The 14531-nt window shown below is 46.8% G+C and overlaps 1 protein-coding gene across 2 annotated transcripts in view; it reads left to right on the top strand.

Moving 5' to 3' along the window:
• Positions 1-14531, top strand: part of SCARA3 (scavenger receptor class A member 3) — a 57233-nt gene that overhangs the window by 26120 nt on the left and 16582 nt on the right. For both annotated transcript variants that reach the window (XM_075341308.1, XM_075341307.1), the window contains exon 5: positions 5618-6661. In XM_075341308.1, the coding sequence (XP_075197423.1) occupies positions 5618-6661 (1044 nt within the window). The remainder of the gene's footprint in view (positions 1-5617; positions 6662-14531) is intronic.

The raw sequence follows: 14531 nt of genomic DNA, 5'->3' as shown, positions 1-14531 counted from the left end.
CCTTTGTTTCTACGCCTCTCCATTCCTGAGATATGGCCTCCTTTTCCAGATATGCAAGTCTGGTCTTAATAAACAAGTGGGCGTGGTCCTCAGCCCTTCTCAGTAGATGTCTACTTGGGGACCACGCCCACTTGAAAAACAAGACAAGATTTATACAAAGGGCCATATCTCAGGAACCGTGTGGCGCAGGAACAAAAGAAAAACGGCTGCGGATTCAGGAGAACAGCGGCTTTTACACCAGGTTAAAAGAAAAAAGAAATGGCATATGATTGGTTCGTAGCCAGTCTTTAATAAGTGCAGGATAAACATTTGTAATAATTAGTAAACAGTAGATTGTAAACAAGGTGTTAATCCTCCATGTGTGACATCGCGATCGCACATCTGGCGGCTCTCGGTTACTCATTATCATCTGCGGTGAACAGTAAATCAGCGGCCGTGTAATCGCCGCGCTGCGTTCTCGCTCTGTTTCCAGGCAGGGTCAGCTGTGTGTTGTTTTGCACATTTTATGGGGATTTGAAAGTTTCTCCAAAATCTGTTTTCACTTAAGGTCCTCCGTTTCCGGGAGAAAGGACCTCAGCGGTGAGATAAGCGTCAATATAAGAGCCGGAGTCCTCCCCTCCTGTTACATTGTTAATGGTTGAGTCTAAACAGTTAAATCCTCGGCACATTTGCCGTGCAGGACTATGGAAAAGTTGGTCGACCAAACGTATGGCGACTGTGCGCAGCATGGGACCGGCTCCAGGGCTGAGGACTGACCCTTCGGTCACTTCCAAGGTTCAGCCCTCACATCCTGTTCCCCGAGTTATTTATGAGCTGCGGGGATTCATGAGGCTCGTTAACAAATTACAGGAAAATACCCAATTATACGGCTACGGTCAACAGATACCACAAGGGACAAAACCGCTGCGAGTCCAGCAGAAAGGGGGTTTCTAACACACAACATTGAGTGAAAATGTCCTAAAACGTCCTCTGGTTTACCACAATTCATTTTACTAGACCCCAATTTATCATTTGTATTTTTTTGGAATTTTTCATTTTTGTCCCTTTTTTTGTCCCAATTTCTGCAAAATGGTCCCCCCCGGTCCATGACGTTTGCACAATGTCAAAATTGTTGTTTGTTTATTGTGACTTTTTTTTAGCAGAAAATATTGCAAAAATGTCATAAAAAATAAAATATTCTGCTTTACATAAAAGCACTCCGGTGAGAGGAGGACCGGAGTACATTTGGGGAAAAATGTTTTGACTTTTCGAAAAAAAAGTTCAAAGTGATGAATCAGGCGTAAACATCTGAAATTCCTAAACCCCACCCATAATGGCGAACTAGAAAAACAAACACATGAACACATAAAAAAGTGACTTTATGCATTTCTTTAAAGGAAAAGATGGCACATATGGAGGAAATGAAAAACAGGCGAAAGAAATAAATAATCAAATGCAATATTGTGATCTGAGGTCTCTCCAGGCCCCAGAATGTAATACAGATGGGTTAAAATTCTGTATACTCAGCTGCCCCCAACAGACAACAAGGCATCTTCTTTGGTCCAGTTATTGGTGCAGTCGGCATTGGGCCATCTTCAGCATCTCCTGCTCCAACTTTGTAGAAATGTTACAATGTAATGCGATAGGAGATACCAGACATGCCGGTAGAGACTGAAGATGGCCCAGTGAAGACTGCACTGAGAGACAGGAAAATTGCCAATGACAAACTACTATTTTGCTAGATTTGTGCTGATAAAATCTTCTTTGGTCCAGTTATTGGTGCAGTCAGCACTGGGTTATCTTCAGCATCTCCTGCTCCAACTTTATAAAGAAGTTACAATGTATTGAGAAAGGAGATGCCAAACATGCCGAATGTCAGAAGAGACTGAAGATGGCCCTATTTTTCATGATTTACGCAGATGAAATCTTCTATAGTCCAGTCATTTGTGCAGTCGGCATTGGGCCATCTTCAGCATCTCCTGCTCTAACTTTGTAGAGAAGTTACAATGTATTGAGAAAGGAGATACCAGACATGCTGGATGCCAGAAGAGACTGAAGATGACCCTATCCCTATTTTGCTGGATTTGTGCTGATTAAATCTTCTTTGTCCCAGTCATTGGTGCAGTCAGCATTGGGCCATCTTCAGCATCTCCTGCTCCAACTTTGTAGAGAAGTTACAATGTATTGAGAAAGAAGATACCAGACATACCGGATGCCAGCAGAGACTGAAGATGGCCCTATTTTGCTGGATTTGTGCTGATAAAATCTTCTTTGGTGCAGTCATTGGTGCAGTCGGCATTGGGCCATCTTCAGCACCTCCTGCTCCAACTTTGTAGAGAAGTTACAATGTATTGAGAAAGTAAATACCAGACATGCCTAACGCCAGAAGAGACTGAAGATGGCTCTATTTTGCTGGATTTGTGCTGATAAAATCTTATTTGGCCCAGTCATTGGTGCAGTCAGCATTGGGTCATATTCAGCATCTCCTGCTCCAACTTTGTAGAGAAGTTACAATATATTGAGATAGGTGATACCATACATGTCGGACACTGGTAGAGACTGAAGATGGCCCAGTGAGGACCACACTAAGGAAGACAGGACAATAGCAAATGACAAACTACTATTTTGCTGGATTTGTGCTGATAAAATTTTCTTTGGTCCAGTCATCGGTGCAGTCGGCATTGGGCCATCTTCCTACAACTTTGTAGAGAAGTTACAATGTATTGAGATAGGTGATACCAGACATGTCGGACACTGGTAGAGACTGAAGATGGCCCAGTAAAGACTGCACTGAGGAAGACAGGAAGATAGCAAATGACAAGCTACTATTCTGCTGGATTTGTGCTGATAAAATTTTTAAAATATTTTTTTTTGTGAAGTTCGAGATGAATTGGATTTGCCTCGGTCGATTTGCATTACATGGTCCCTAGTAAAATCAATGAACCCAGGTCAGAGAGTCCAGAGTTGAAGTTGCTCTTTGTTTCCGCTCTTTGCCTAGAACAGTAGCTAAATGGTTCTCAATGGGAGGTGTCATTAAGTTATAGACCAGGATTTGTAAAAAATAAAAAATTGAGGCATTTCACCAACTTTTTATTTATCAATTTTTACCAAGAATTATAGACATTACCTGGCACATGTGGGAAGATCATGAAAAATGTCCAGGAACACCCCTCAACACTTCCATCTTGGGGCACAACTGAAAGCTCTGCGGCAGGGCCCTCCATCCATCACATGCTGTTCATAATACTAATATTTTCTTATGTGGCTTAGGGCCCTGCAGACGCCAGGTCATATGTTTGTCCAATGCCTTTGCCCAAATCCCATATATTGGTAATAGACATGTTTCAAACCTATGGAAATAGAATGTACAAATATTATATGTGACCGTAACCATAGCAACCAAACGTCTGACGAGAAACCCTAAATCAATACCTACCCCTAGACCTCAAATCCAAAACCCCTTAAATACAGACACCCAGGCTACACTTCTACATACAGACCCCAGACCAAACCCCCTAAATACAGACCCCCCATACCAATCCCCTAACTACAAACCTACAAAACATACCACATAAACACAGATTTCCTAGACCACACCCCCTAAATTTAGACTCCCAGTAAACTCCCCTAAATGCAGACTCCCCCAGACCACACCCCTAAATACAGGACCCCCCCCAGACCACACTGCCTAAATACAGACCTAAAAAAAGAGAGAGAGGGTGCTCCTGTGTGGGATCTTAATGTACCGAGGTATGTACAATGTGAGGTGCACACTCACCTGATACTGTTGTACGTCAGGTACAACACTGATAGTGGTATTGAAGGGGGATCGCAAGTTCACCGCTCCTTGTCAGCAGGGATCCAGTCCTCCTGACTCCGCAGGACTCTGCTCACACGATCGGGGTTTCCACGTGCAGTGTGCAGCCGCCGGACCGGCGTCTCATAGCAGCTCCTCCTCCGGGTCGGATGGTCCCGTGATCACAGATGCGGTGATACCCCAGCCCCTGGTGTTAGATTCAAACGGATAGTACGATCCTGGTTCTGGCTGCAGCAGCCCCATGAGCTCCCATAGGGAGATAAAGATGCAAGGAAAAAAAAAAATGCACGGTTTCGCTGCGCTGCTCAGAAAGGTAGTGATAAGGTTATTTGGGATGTAGATTTATTAATTATTTACATGCCACTATGCGTTTCGGGGGTACAACATCCCCCTTCCTCAGGTAGTGCTACCTGAGGAAGGGGGAGGTTGTACCCCCGAAATGCATAGTGGCATGTAAATAATTAATAAATCTACATCCCAAATAACCTTATCACTACCTTTCTGAGCAGCGCAGCGAAACCGTGCATTTTTTTTTTTTTTTCCTTAAATGCAGACCTAAACACCAAACACCCTAAATACAGACACTTAGGCCACAACCCTAAATACAGACCTCAGACAACACACCTAAATACAGATGCCCCCAGACTACAGCCCTAAATACAGACCCCAGGCAACACACCTAAATACAGATGCCCCCAGACTACAGCCCTAAATACAGACCCTTAAGTAAACCCCCAGACCACGCCCCTAAAAACAGATCACCAGACAATACCCCCTAAATACAGACTCCCTGAAAACACCCCTAAATACAGACCCCACCTCTAAATACAGACCCCCCCCAGATCAAATTCCCTGAATACAGACCACACTACTAAGTACAGATACCCGCAGACCATATCCTCTAAATACAGACCCCCACCCAGACCAAACAAATTAGAGACTCCAGACTATACTCCCTAAATACAGACTCCCCAGACCATAGCCCATAAATAGAGAGCCCAGAACAATTCCCCTTACTGCAGACCCCACCCAGACCAATTACCCTAAATACAAACCCCAGATTGCACCCCCAAAATACAGACCCCAGACAACACCCCTACATATAGATCCCCAGAGCACCACCCTAAATACAGATCCCCCAGTCCACACCCCCAAAATACAGACCTACCAGACTGTACCCCAAAATACAGATCCCTGCAGAGAAAATCCCCTAAATACAGGCCCCAGCCTGACCAAATGCCCTAAATAGAGACTCCAGAACACACCCCTTAAATATAGACACCCACCCAGACCAAATCCCCTAAATACAGAGCCATAGATGACACCCTCTAAATTCAGCCCTCAACCAAACCTCCTAAATACAGACCCCAGACCACTCTCCTAAATACAAACCCCCTAAATACAGACACACACCCAGACCACACACCCTAAATACAGACCCCAGATGACACACTTACATACAGACCCCCAGATGAAATCCCCTAAATACAGATCCAAGGCAAAGCCCTTAAATACAGATCCCAGACCAAACCTCCCAAAATGAAAATTAAACCCCAGACCAAGTCCTTTAATCCGGACTTCAGAATCCCTTTAATGTAGCCACACACTGTTCACCTTTAACACGAACCTGGACCAGATTTTCTTATCACAGACCCCACACGAAAATCCCTTTAAGTCAGACAAAGATAAACCCAGGCAATCTCTCAGATATTAACGAGACTGGAAAATCTGTGTTAGAAGATATTAATTGGCCGGATTTTGGCAATTATCTGGTTCCCGTAATAGCAGCAAATTTTGATAATGATGTTTTTCGCTCATTAGACATGAAATCTGTTGGAAACTGCTCCTTCTGCCATGACGCCACCTACTTGGGACTGGAGATCAGCAAACTTCAGGGGGAACTGGCGGAGATCCAGAAGATGCTCTCAGCCCAAGAGGTTCAACTGGACAAGACGTCTGAGAATCATCAGCTGCTTGTAGCCGCCAACGGCAAAATGGACAACCAGATAGAGAGGGGTAACTTCTCCCTTCGACAGATCAATCAGACGTTGGGGCTTTTCTTGTCACAGGTCAAAGGGTGGCAATCCGCCGCGGCCGAGCTGGAAGCCTCGGTGAAAAATTTGGTCCAGGAGAGGTATGATATCACATCCGCGGTGCAGCAAATAAATTTTACTGTTGGGCAAACCTCGGACTGGATCCAGGTCATCCAAAGGAAGACCGATGAGGAGACGTTCACTTTACAAAAAATTGTCAGCGACTGGCAAAATTATAGCAAAATTTTTGGGGGTTTTAAATCCACGTCCGTCAAAACCATCGACCTGGTCCGAAATATTCAAAGCAGTATCACGGCGACAGCCCAACGTATCACCATGAACACCGAGGTCATGCACGATCTGGTCCTACAAGTGATGGGCCTGCAGCTACAGTTGGACAACATCACTTCTTTCCTTGACGACCATGAGGAAAACATGCAAGATCTCCAGTATCATTCCAGGTACACCCAAAACAGGACTGTGGAACGGTTCGAGAGCCTGGAAGGGCGGATGTTTTCTCACGAAACGGAAATTGGGACTATATTCACAAATATCAATGCTACAGACAACCACGTGCACAACATGCTGAAGTACCTGGACGATGTGCGGCTCTCCTGTACTCATGGCTTCAACTCTCACGCCGAGGAACTGTACTACCTGAACAAGTCTGTCAGCCTCATGCAAGGGGCCACCGATCTGCTGAGAGAGAGGTTCAGTCTGATGAACGCCCGCCTGGATTTCGATGTTAGGAACCTTTCAATGATCATGGAAGAAATGAAACTGGTGGACGTCAAGCATGGGGAGATTCTCAAGGATGTCACCATCGTGCAAGGTAAGAGGGTTAAGGGTCTTCTTCTCCTTAAAGAGGTTCTTCAACTCAGTCTTGGAGTCTGGATAAATTGTCTTTATTCTTCAAATAGTCTGTCTGAGATTAGAATCTCAGGGCCAGGGCTAGTGATGGGCGGACATAGACTGTAAAAGTCTGGATGCATGTGTGTGTTCAGAAGTATCCGTGCACCGACCCTAGGGCCTAAGTTGTCAGGGACCTCTGGGTACAATTTGGATCTGGCAACTCGGGTAATAAAAAAAAAAAAAAAAAAATGAAAAATAAAGAAAAAAAATAGAAAAGCACCCGTGTTATACTTACCAGTCTCCCACGCAGCTGTAACACTATTTCTGGGGTGCTCATACTACTTCCGAGGCTGCTCATTAACCTCATGCATCTCTGGTTGCAGTCAGACAGCGCCCCCACTCTGTATGATGACAGCATGCCTGACTGCTTGCAATCACACATGCTGTCTCTGTCTGTATATTGAGGTAAAAATAAATAAATTAATAAAAAAAAAATTAGTGTAGGGTCCCCCCATATTATGATACCCAGCACAGATAAAGCATACGGCTACAAGCTGCAGCCCCCAGCTCTGTGCTTATATTGGCTGTGTATCAAAAGAAGAGGGACTGACATATGGTCTCCTCCAATTTTGATACCTAGCCATGATAAAGCTCAGGGCTGGTATTTTAATACCTGAGGGCCCAATAACCATGGGTCTCCCCAGCCTGAGAATACCAGCCTCCATCTGTTGGCTTTATCATGGCTGGGTATCAAAATTGAGGGGGTGACTGCCCGCCATTTTTTAAAATTATTTAGTAAAATAATTTAAAAAAGCTGCATAGGTTCCCTCTTATTTTTATACATAGCCAAGATAAGCGCATGGCTGGGGGCTGCAGCAAATAGCCGTCGGCTTTACCTGTTTCGAGTATCATAATATGGGGGGACCCTATGCCAATTTTTTTAATTTATTTTCACAAAAATGTACATAAACAGACAGTGTGTGCAATTGCAAGCAGTCAGACACGCTGTCACACAAGGTGGGGGCGCATGTGACTGCAACCAATCACAGACACCGGGACTGCTGGTGGGCAGGGGAAGCAATGCATGTGCATGAGGTTAATGAGCGGCCCCGGAAGTAACACCTCGCCGGAGACTGGTAATTATAACACGCTTGCTCCAATCTTCCTATCCTGTCTACCACCATATTAAAGTGCTGAATTCTGATCCCCATAGACCTACAGTGCTGGCCAAAAGTATTGGCACCCCTGCAATTCTGTCAGAGAATACTCAGTTTCTTCCTGAAAATGATTGTAATCACAAATTCTTTGGTATTATTATCTTCATTTATTTTGCTTGCAATGAAAAAACACAAAAGAGAATGAAACAAAAATCAAATCATTGATCATTTCACACAAAACTCCATAAATGGGCCAGACAAAAGTATTGGCACCCTCAGCCTAATACTTGGTTGCACAACCTTTAGCCAAAATAACTGCGCACAACCGCTTCCGGTAACCATCAATGAGTTTCTTACAATGCTCTGCTGGAATTTTAGACCATTCTTCTTTGGCAAACTGCTCCAGGTCCCTGAGATTTGAAGGGTGCCTTCTCCAAACTGCCATTGTGAGATCTCTCCACAGGTCTTCTATGGGGTTTAGGTCTGGACTCATTGCTGGCCACTTTACTAGTCTCCAGTGCTTTCTCTCAAACCATTTTCTAGTGCTTTTTGAAGTGTGTTTTGGGTCATTGTCCTGCTGGAAGACCCATGACCTCTGAGGGAGACCCAGCTTTCTCACACTGGGCCCTACATTATGCTGCAAAATTTGTTCATAGTCTTCAGACTTCATAATGCCATGGACACGGTCAAGCAGTCCAGTGCCAGAGGCAGCAAAGCAACCCCAAAACATCAGGGAACCTCCACCATGTTTGACTGTAGGGACTGTGTTCTTTTCTTTGAATGCCTCTTTTTTTTTCCTGTAAACTCTATGTTGATGGCTTTTCCCAAAAAGCTCTACTTTTGTCTCCTCTGACCAGAGAACATTCTTCCAAAACGTTTTAGGCTTTCTCAGGTAAGTTTTGGCAAACTCCAGCCTGGCTTTTTTATGTCTCGGGGTAAGAAGTGGGGTCTTCCTGGGTATCCTACCATACAGACTCTTTTCATTCAGACGCCGGCGGATAGTACGGGTTGACACTGTTGTACCCTCGGACTGCAGGGCAGCTTGAACGTGTTTGGATGTTAGTCGAGGTTCTTTATCCACCATCCGCACAGTCTTGCGTTGAAATCTCTCGTCAATTTTTCTTTTCCTTCCACATCTAGGGAGGTTACCACAGTGCCATGGGCTTTACACTTCTTGATGACACTGCGCACCGTAGACACAGGAACTTTCAGGTCTTTGGAGATGGACTTGTAGCCTTGAGATTGCTCATGCTTCCTCACAATTTGGAGTCTCAAGTCCTCAGACAGTTCTTTGGTCTTCTTTCTTTTCTCCATGCTCAATGTGGTGCACACAAGGACACAGGACAGGGGTTGAGGCAACTTTAATCCATGTCACCTGCTGCAAGTGTGATTTAGTTATTGCTAGCACCTGTTAGGTGCCACAGGTAAGTTACAGGCGCTGTTATTACACAAATTACAGCATCACAGGATTTTTCAAACAGCGCCAATACTTTTGTCCACCCCCTTTTTTATGTTTGGTGTGGAATTATATCCCATTTGGCTTTATGGCAATTTTTTCTTTTCTTTTCATTAAAGACAAATTAAATGAAGATAATACCAAAGAATTTGTGATTGCAATCATTTTCAGGAAGAAACGGAGTATTATCTGACAGAATTGCAGGGGTGCTAATACTTTTGGCCAGCACTGGGTCCGGCATATGAGCAGATATCCAAGATCAATTCCAGGCCTGAAACAGGCTTTTTTTTTTTTTTTTTAATCCAGTTGGATCCGACGATCCCTGGTATCTGTAAGTCCGCCCATCATTACTCAAGGCATAAATGGCACTGGAGAATCAAAAAGGCAAAACATTGTCCAAAATCTATAGGATATTATATACAGCTAACATACCACAGCAATGGACAGGATCGGAGTTACCTCTGATCCCAGGTGTTTTACTTCTTAGAAGCCAAACGCAGACTTAACAACGACATCTGGGGAGTTTGGCAAATGATCAACCATTCGCTACATGAGCTCTGCCATAGATAAATAAACCGTGGAGGTCAGAGAATGTCCCCATAAACCGTGGAGGTCAGAGAATGTCCCCATAAACCGTGGAGGTCAGAGAATGTCCCCATAAACCGTGGAGGTCAGAGAATGTCCCCATAAACCGTGGAGGTCAGAGAATGTCCTCATAAACCGTGGAGGTCAGAGAATGTCCCCATAAACCGTGGAGGTCAGAGAATGTCCCCATAAACCGTGGAGGTCAGAGAATCTCCTCATAAACCGTGGAGGTCAGAGAATGTCCTCATAAACCGTGGAGGTCAGAGAATGTCCCCATAAACCGTGGAGGTCAGAGAATGTCCTCATAAACCATGGAGGTCAGAGAATGTCCTCATAAACTGTGGAGGTCAGAGAATGTCCCCATAAACCGTGGAGGTCAGAGAATGTCCCCATAAACCGTGGAGGTCAGAGAATGTCCCCATAAACCATGGAGGTCAGAGAATGTCTCCATAAACCGTGGAGGTCAGAGAATGTCTCCATAAACCGTGGAGGTCAGAGAATGTCCTCATAAACCGTGGAGGTCAGAGAATGTCCCCATAAACCGTGGAGGTCAGAGAATGTCTCCATAAACCGTGGAGGTCAGAGAATGTCCCCATAAACCGTGGAGGTCAGAGAATGTCCCCATAAACCGTGGAGGTCAGAGAATGTCTCCATAAACCGTGGAGGTCAAAGAATGTCTCCATAAACCGTGGAGGTCAGAGAATGTCCCCATAAACCGTGGAGGTCAGAGAATGTCCTCATAAACCGTGGAGGTCAGAGAATGTCCCCATAAACCGTGGAGGTCAGAGAATGTCCCCATAAACCGTGGAGGTCAGAGAATGTCTCCATAAACCGTGGAGGTCAAAGAATGTCTCCATAAACCGTGGAGGTCAGAGAATGTCCCCATAAACCGTGGAGGTCAGAGAATGTCTCCATAAACCGTGGAGGTCAAAGAATGTCTCCATAAACCGTGGAGGTCAGAGAATGTCCCCATAAACCGTGGAGGTCAGAGAATGTCTCCATAAACCGTGGAGGTCAGAGAATGTCCTCATAAACCGTGGAGGTCAGAGAATGTCCCCATAAACCGTGGAGGTCAGAGAATGTCCTCATATACCGTGGAGGTCAGAGAATGTCTCCATAAACCGTGGAGGTCAGAGAATGTCTCCATAAACCGTGGAGGTCAGAGAATGTCTCCATAAACCGTGGAGGTCAGAGAATGTCCTCATAAACCGTGGAGGTCAGAGAATGTCTCCATAAACCGTGGAGGTCAGAGAATGTCCCCATAAACCGTGGAGGTCAGAGAATGTCCCCATAAACCGTGGAGGTCAGAGAATGTCCTCATAAACCGTGGAGGTCAGAGAATGTCCTCATAAACCGTGGAGGTCAGAGAATGTCCCATAAACAATGAGAGGGGTCACATAATTCAGACTGAAAATCTCCATATAAACAGGGACATATATAGCATGTTGACATAAAAAGTACCAGTTAACACCCCCAAAATTTGACACTCATAGCGTGCCCCCATAAATGGTGTCAGAGTGTGGACCCCTAAGACGTGCTGGTCAGACAATGCTCCCGTAATATTGCCAGTCAGTGTTTTAAAGTAAGTACACCATGGGGTACCCTATTAACAGTGCCAATCAAAGCGTGCCCCATATACATTACTAGCTGGAGTGAACCCCCATAAACAGTGTTAATCAGACAAGGCTGTTATGAATGATGCCGGTCACAGGGTGCCCCCAAAATAGAGCCTGCCCGAGAATTGTCCTGTAATGTCAGAATCACAGAGACCCCAGTGCCTGTCAGTGCAAATTAGAGAGCGCTCTGAACCCAAACCGCAAGGCTGAGCCCCCGCGGCTCCAGGGCACAGCACCCCACGGGCACATCACACAACAAGCGCAGCATCCTACGGGTACAGCATCCCACGAGCACAGCCCCCCACAGGCATAGCACCTCATGGGCACAGCACCCCACAGGCACAGCATTGCATGGGCACAGCACTCCACGGGCACAGCACTCCACGGGCACAGCACCACACGGGCACAGCACCCAACAAGCACAGCACCTCACGGGCACAGCACCCCACAGGCATAGCACCTCATGGGCATTGCACCTCATGCACACAGCACTCCATGGGCATAGCACCCCACAGGCACAGCATTGCATGAGCACAGCACTCCACGGGCACAGCACTCCACGGGCACAGCACCCAACAAGCACAGCACCTCACGGACACAGCACTTCACGGGCACCGTACCCCACAGGCACAGCACCCCACGGGCACTGCACCACACAGGCACAGCACCCAACAAGCACAGCACCTCACGGACACAGCACTTCACGGGCACCGTACCCCACAGGCACAGCACCCCACGGGCACTGCACCACACAGGCACAGCACCCAACAAGCACAGCACCTCACGGACACAGCACTTCACGGGCACCGTACCCCACAAGCACAGCACCTCACGGGCACAGCACTCCACGGGCACCGTACCCCACGGGCACAGCACCCAACAAGCACAGCATCGCATGGGCACAGTATCCCACGAGCACAGCATCCCACAAGCACAGCACCCCATGGGCACAGCATCACAGCAGCAATGGCCGCCATGCAGCACCAACACCAAGTGAAAGGAGCAAATTAACTCACTGTCTATGTGATCTCAGACAGAAAGCTGGGGGTAAAATGGGCTGAGCCCGGACCTCTGACTGGCTCCTGCGAGGCTCTGTGTTTGCTGCATGAGTGCTATGGGGCATCAGGTCGCCCCTCTGATGGTGCGGTATCACTGAGGTAGTGGTGGCCGTACAAATGAAAGGGTCCTCCCATCTCCAGGACCCTACCCGATGTGTAGTAGGTGTAATAATATTATCACATAGCTCCAATTACACATGTAGGATAGTTCTCCTGATATAGACATGTCTCACCTCATGTGCAGGGCATTAGAGCAGCTTACGTATCCATGGTTACATACACTCATATAGTGATAGTCAGTAGCTTGTGGTCGTAACCATGGATACCTAAGCTGCAAGAGGTAAGACACATAGCTAATCAGGAGAACTATACTACATTTCTAATTGGCGGTATGTGATAATATTATTATTACACCTTCTCATACATATTGGGATAGGATCCTGGAGATGGCAGTACCCCTGCACCCCCTCAGAGGGTCACCGTGACATGCTAACGGCTCCATACAGTCTGATCAGAATGACAAATCAAGGACCTCGCTGCAATAGATCAAAATAGAAATGATGGAGGTGCAGTGCAGGGCTTCTCTACAGCTGTTATATTGCCTATAAACAGTGCCCGCAGAGAGTGCCCCCTAGATACAGCATCAAGAGGAGAGTGCCCCCCAGATACAGTGTGAATAGAAGAGTGCCCCCCAGATACAGTGTGAATAGAGCGTGCCCCCCAGATACAGTGTGAATAGAGCGTGCCCCCCAGATACAGTGTGAATAGAGCGTGCCCCCCAGATACAGTGTGAATAGAGCGTGCCCCCCAGATACAGTGTGAATAGGAGAGTGCCCCCCAGATACAGTGTGAATAGAGAGTGCCCCCCAGATACAGTGTGAATAGAGCGTGCCCTCCAGATACAGTGTGAATAGAGAGTGCCCCCCAGATACAGTGTGAATAGAGCGTGCCCCCCAGATACAGTGTGAATAGAGCGTGCCCCCCAGATACAGTGTGAATAGGAGAGTTCCCCCCAGATACAGTGTGAATAGGAGAGTGCCCCCCAGATACAGTGTGAATGGAGAGTGCCCTGCAGATACAGTGTGAATGGAGAGTGCCCTCCAGATACAGTGTGAATAGAGCGTGCCCCCCAGATACAGTGTGAATAGAGCGTGCCCTCCACCCAGATACAGTGTGAATAGAGCGTGCCCCCCAGATACAGTGTGAATAGAGAGTGCCCCCCAGATACAGTGTGAATAGAGCGTGCCCCCCAGATACAGTGTGAATAGAGCGTGCCCCCCAGATACAGTGTGAATAGAGAGTGCCCCCCAGATACAGTGTGAATAGAGCGTGCCCCCCAGATACAGTGTGAATAGAAGAGTGCCCCCCAGATACAGTGTGAATAGAGCGTGCCCCCCAGATACAGTGTGAATAGAGCGTGCCCCCCAGATACAGTGTGAATAGGAGAGTTCCCCCCAGATACAGTGTGAATAGGAGAGTGCCCCCCAGATACAGTGTGAATGGAGAGTGCCCTCCAGATACAGTGTGAATAGAGCGTGCCCCCCAGATACAGTGTGAATAGAGCGTGCCCTCCACCCAGATACAGTGTGAATAGAGAGTGCCCCCTAGATACAGTGTCAAGAGGAGAGTGCCCCCCAGATACAGTGTGAATAGGAGAGTGCCCCCCAGATACAGTGTGAATAGAGAGTGCCCCCCAGATACAGTGTGAATAGAGCGTGCAACCCCAGATACAGTGTGAATAGAGAGTGCCCCCCAGATACAGTGTGAATAGAGAGTGCCCCCCAGATACAGTGTGAATAGAGCGTGCCCCCCAGATACAGTGTGAATGGAGAGTGCCCTCCAGATACAGTGTGAATAGAGCGTGCCCCCCAGATACAGTGTGAATAGAGCGTGCCCCCCAGATACAGTGTGAATAGAGCGTGCCCCCCAGATACAGTGTGAATGGAGAGTGCCCTCCACCCAGATACAGTGTGAATAG

The sequence above is a fragment of the Anomaloglossus baeobatrachus genome, chromosome 3, assembly GCF_048569485.1.
Source record: "Anomaloglossus baeobatrachus isolate aAnoBae1 chromosome 3, aAnoBae1.hap1, whole genome shotgun sequence".
Lineage (NCBI taxonomy): Eukaryota > Metazoa > Chordata > Amphibia > Anura > Aromobatidae > Anomaloglossus > Anomaloglossus baeobatrachus.
The sequence above is the reverse complement of the archived record's forward strand: the minus strand, read 5'-3'. Positions and strand labels throughout refer to the sequence as shown.